This window comes from Centruroides vittatus, unplaced genomic scaffold (assembly GCF_030686945.1).
Source record: "Centruroides vittatus isolate TY-2023 unplaced genomic scaffold, ASM3068694v2 contig_457, whole genome shotgun sequence".
Taxonomy (NCBI): Eukaryota; Metazoa; Arthropoda; class Arachnida; order Scorpiones; family Buthidae; genus Centruroides; species Centruroides vittatus.
This window is the reverse complement of record NW_027122253.1, coordinates 348,992-353,903: the sequence shown is the minus strand read 5'-3', so window position 1 is coordinate 353,903 and position 4,912 is coordinate 348,992. Positions and strand designations below refer to the sequence as shown.

At 30.7% G+C, this 4,912-nt stretch overlaps 1 protein-coding gene across 1 annotated transcript; it reads right to left on the bottom strand.

Moving 5' to 3' along the window:
• Nucleotides 1-1,864: 1,864 nt before the first annotated feature.
• Nucleotides 1,865-4,669, bottom strand: LOC136977375 (complement C3-like). The gene is made up of 5 exons (XM_067272833.1): nt 4,600-4,669; nt 3,583-3,670; nt 2,806-2,880; nt 2,567-2,672; nt 1,865-1,946 (listed from the first exon to the last, which is right to left on the bottom strand). The coding sequence occupies exons 2-5, from the start codon at nt 3,643-3,645 to the stop codon at nt 1,903-1,905; spliced, it is 288 nt and encodes a 95-aa protein (XP_067128934.1). The 5' UTR covers nt 3,646-3,670; nt 4,600-4,669; the 3' UTR covers nt 1,865-1,902.
• Nucleotides 4,670-4,912: the final 243 nt, after the last annotated feature.

The following is a 4,912-nucleotide window of genomic DNA, read 5'->3' as shown; positions in this document are numbered from 1 at the left end:
TAACTCTTCTCTCTCTGTGGGCTCTAAGTCAGCCTATTTTAACAATCCCATTATATGTTCGAATAGTCTCTTTAGTGAATTTATTCGTAAACTTGAATGTGGGTGCAAGTATTACAACCAACAAATACAAAGTACTGTTCAGTACATTGTTAATATACAACAGTAGGAAATTTTCTAATAAATACAAAAATCCTGAAATAAGTTGTTTAACTACCGTACATCTCGGCGGATAAGACGATAGTTGAATCATAAAAAATGGCCCCCAAAATCCGGGGTCGTCTTATACGACAGATACGAAAAAAAATTGATTGAAATTTATATAAATTAAAACCATTATAAAAAGACAGACAAACCGTAATTATTTACTAGAAGAGAGTAGGGTATGTGCACAAAATAGAATAGCCCATAGAATGTTTTTGTGAATAGTCAGTCATTACCCGAATGCCTGATCCAGTGCGAATGTTTGCAACAATCGCAAGGCAGTGCTGCCAGATGCAAGAAAATAAAATTTGTTCATTCGAAAAATTACAAATAGGACATGATTCCATATACACTATACAGTGTTGTTATCCATATGATTATCGCTGATCTAAACTAAATTCATAGACCGTTGATAGTTTGGGGGTCGTCTTATAGGACAAATATGTGCTAAAACCATAAAACATTGACGAAAATTTATACCTCGTCTTATCTGAAGGTCGTCTTATCCGCCGAGATATACGGTATACCAAGTGTTATAAGATAATTTCAAAATATAGCTTTTATATTATTTATTATTATATTATATATTATATATTATATATTATACAGTAGAGCATCGATTATCCGACTTAATTGGGAACTGGAGTTGGTCGGATAACTGAAAAGTCAGATAACCGAAAAGTATGAAAAAATACATTATTAGTATAGTGTATTAGGCCTAATTTAAATACTAGCCTCCCTTTCATCGTCGAGCCCGTGCTGCCAGCTAAAACATGCAAAAATTTAACAAAAATAATATTAAAGTAGTCAAAACCTAACCAAATATTGTAGCGCCACATTACTAGCGGACATTTGAATTTGCCGACTAGAACGCGGTCGGTTAACCGGGGGTCGGATAATCGATGCTCTACTGTATTATTATTTATTTTACTTTATTATATATATATATATATATATATATATATGAGAAATAAATTTGTTCTGCGCTATATGTAATAGAAGTTTAATTAAAAAATAACTTTTATATTATTACTCATAGTAAAAAGGCAGAAGACTTAATTTTGAAAGAATAGATGAATTTTTTAAAATATTGTAAATACCAATAACAACTAAAATTTTTATTATATCCGACCCTAGAAGAGATATGATACTTGACCTCCTCTAACTTTGACCATCAGATTTTAATTGCATCAATTCCCCTTACATACAAATTACCACGACGACACACAAACGTATACACAGAATATTTTCTTCTTTTTCACTTTTTTGGATTTAGGAATCTCAAAACATGAAAATTTGCAAAGTCTGGATGGATCAAATTCACACGATTCCAATAGTTTACCATGTTTGATTCTCGTACAATACATTATAGTCCGGAAACTACAGGAACAAGTTCTTAAAATTTCAAACAATTATTAATAATACAAGTTGGAAACGTCTGAAACCAATGGAAAAATTTGTGCTCCCACACATTTTATAAGCTTAAAAACATTCATGAAATATGGTACAGGTGATAAGAATGTAAGCGAAGTTTCAAAACAGACAGATGGTTTCATATTATATTAAGTGTAGTGGTAGGGCCGGTGCTACTGTATGAGAATAGATTGATCAAAACCAAATTCTATTGTGTAATAACATGTTTTAATGACACAATAAAACTATTTTCCATTAATATGTTTTTATTCCTTGAAAATATTAGGGCTATGCTTTAATGTCAAAACTGTAGAATACAACGCACTGTTCATCTGGAAAATACATAAACTGTAAATTAATATATAATACTTAAAATACTAAACATATAATAAATTAGAAATCAAGGAAAGTGCAGAAAATAAAGTCTACTAATTCCAAAAACAGAATTGATTAGATAGGTGGAAGCAGCGACGCAACAGAACAAAGAACTGCAAGAAAGAGGTGCCGCCTTCAATGACTTTCTATGACAGGCCAGCATCTGGATGTTATACACGTGAAGATAACCAGAAATTTAATTTGGCCTGTCTGTTGGTCAGGCTGGAACTCGTCATCAGTATTTGGTGCTGTTTCTCTTGTTGGCTTCTGGCGAGAGGCCAAAAACAGAATGGAAGAATAGAATGTTGAAAAATATGAATAACTGATTGAATTTTAATTAAGACTATTTACAAAAATTATAACATTGTCGGTTCTTATCAAAATGCAGCCCGTGTTACTGCAACGATTTTTTTTCAGCCCTGCTATATTTCGTGATTTTGGCATATTCTTTATCTATAATTTGCCTATTCATTAATTGCGTATCCGATAACTCATCAGTGACTGAAAAATCTTATAAAATTGGCTAGAATTTTTTATAAAAACAACAGTTAATGGATTGGGGAACGGAGACACTTACTATTATTATAATAATCGTATACTTTCACAACACTGGACTGCACATTTCCAACAATATAATCTCTTTTCACACGAAAGTCAATACAAACAGGAGACTTATGTGAAACCTGTAAGTTTGCATTTTTCAATTAATATTGTTCACATACAATTATAGTACTTAAAAAATATAACTATATCAAAACATACTTTGTTGCAAAAATAAGAAAATAAAAATGTATTACTGCATAGATTCATACATACATGATCTAAATAAAATATTATGTTTCTGTCTTCTATCTCGTATCTATCAACTGGGCTTTTATAATCATCGATAATCTGAAAAAATATAAAATTTATATTATTACTCTTGAAAATTATATCATCAAATTATAACTCTTTCTATAGCACTAGATAGTACTTTAAGTTCTAATTTATATATAATTATTAATTCACAACGTGATTTGTATTATTTGACATAAAGCGCATACAGTTTGCTGTCTTTTCAGATCGAAACATTGTACATTTGCTACATACTTAGGGGTAACATGAGATGGCGGTCTGGCTGCCTTTTTTCTATCAAATAACTTTGTAATTATTTAGCTTTAATAGACCAGATAAAAGTAATCAGGCTGCTCGTTTAATATATAATTCTTAAATCCTCTTCACAAACAGATTATGAATGAATAAACTGATCGCCTGTTAGCTGATAGGTAATTTCACTAGCTTTCCTTTTTCGAGAAATATTCCTAATTCCAAGTAAGATCAATTTTTCTGAAATGAATTAAACCCAGTGTGCTTTAGTTCTGATATGCAGATGTCCTCACTGTCGGCCTGAATAAATTTACAATGGGCAAGAGAATAGACATACATTAACCGTAGCAATTACTAGTCAGCTCTATATTTTCTATGAACTATTCTTTCTAATAATCTAAGCCATATATTTAGATAACACTTCGGAAATTACGTTTGATTACGATACAAATATACCCAAGAAACAATACAGCATTTCTGTGATCGCAAAGCAATGTCTTTACTTACTTTATCTAAATCTTCTATAACTGGAGTGAATCCGCTGAATATTCCAGCATCAATAATAGTCATGGTGGAATCTTCATTGGAAAGATATCTGCAGAAAGTAAAGTTTAAATTAAAAGTACATTTATTAAAATACAGTAGAGCATCGATTATCCGACCCCGATCAACCGTCACATTGGTTAACCGACCACGTTCTAGTCAGCAAATCCAGATGTTCGCTAGTGATGTGGCGCTACAATATTTGGCTATAGCTCGGCTACTTAAATATTATTTTTGTTAAATATTTGCGTGTTGCCAGTGTAGCTGGCAACCCTGGCTCGACCATGAATGGGAGACCAGCATTTATTTTGTGCAAAATAAAGAAATAATTTTTAACGATACAATAGCAACAATTATTATTTTAAAAAATTTTGTTAGGCTTAAAATCGATGAAAATTCAACGCGAAGTAGCGATATACAGTACTAATATACAAATTACATGGGATATACTAATATACTATACTAATAATGTATTTTTTCATACTTTTCTGTTAATCCGTTTTTTCAGTTTTCCAACTAACCCCAGTCCCAATTGAGTCGGATTTTCGATGCTCTACTGTATTTTCAATATTTAACATTTATAACGCCAAGTTATTTATATACAGGATTGTCATAATTAAACGTTTCTTATTGTAAGCTTTTTCTGTAGCTCTAAAGAATAAGCAGAATATCACCGCACTGAATTTCATAGGTATACTGCTAGTAACAGAAAGAAAGAATTTTCTGAAAAATTTTTAGTCGCAAAAGTACCTGTATATTCGCATTGTAGAATAAAGAATAGGAAAATAAAGAATGGGAAACCTGTATATTCGCATTGTAGGCATACTGTGTCAAAGAATTAGGCTCAATTTGCGTATAAAATAAGAAAGGTACTTATAATCTACCTGAAACAGATAATATTTATGATATATTACCGGCATGTATACATATTCTACAAGTATTCAATTATATAAATTAAATTATACAGTTTTTCATACTCACTTGCTGCATATTTCAACTTTGAGTGTAAGTTTACTGTGAAAATAACTGCTGAAGCGTTTGGGGCTTGCAGGTACTTCTGGAAGTCCTTTATATTATAATCATTTGTAATTAACAAATAAGAAAAATGATATACAGTACATAAATGCATTTATACACAAATATACGCGATGAAAAACTAAATACAGTTAATTATATAAAAAGGAAAGTAAGAGAATTAATACAGCAAAACCTGTATAATTTGAAATTGCAAATTATACTGAACACATTAAATTAAATTTTAAAATGATTTTTAATATTGCAACCTTAAGAAAAC

What these genes read in the sequence shown, in the direction of transcription:
- LOC136977375 (XM_067272833.1), bottom strand. Translation starts at nt 3,645, where the DNA reads ATGACTATTATTGATGCTGGAATATTCAGCGGATTCACTCCAGTTATA. An exon ending in TAATATTTTATTTAGATCAT is followed by an intron (nt 2,673 to 2,805) that starts GTATGTATGAAT and finishes GCAAACTTACAG; the next exon opens with GTTTCACATAAGTCTCCTGT. An exon ending in ATACGATTATTATAATAATA is followed by an intron (nt 1,947 to 2,566) that starts GTAAGTGTCTCC and finishes TGTATTTTCCAG; the next exon opens with ATGAACAGTGCGTTGTATTC.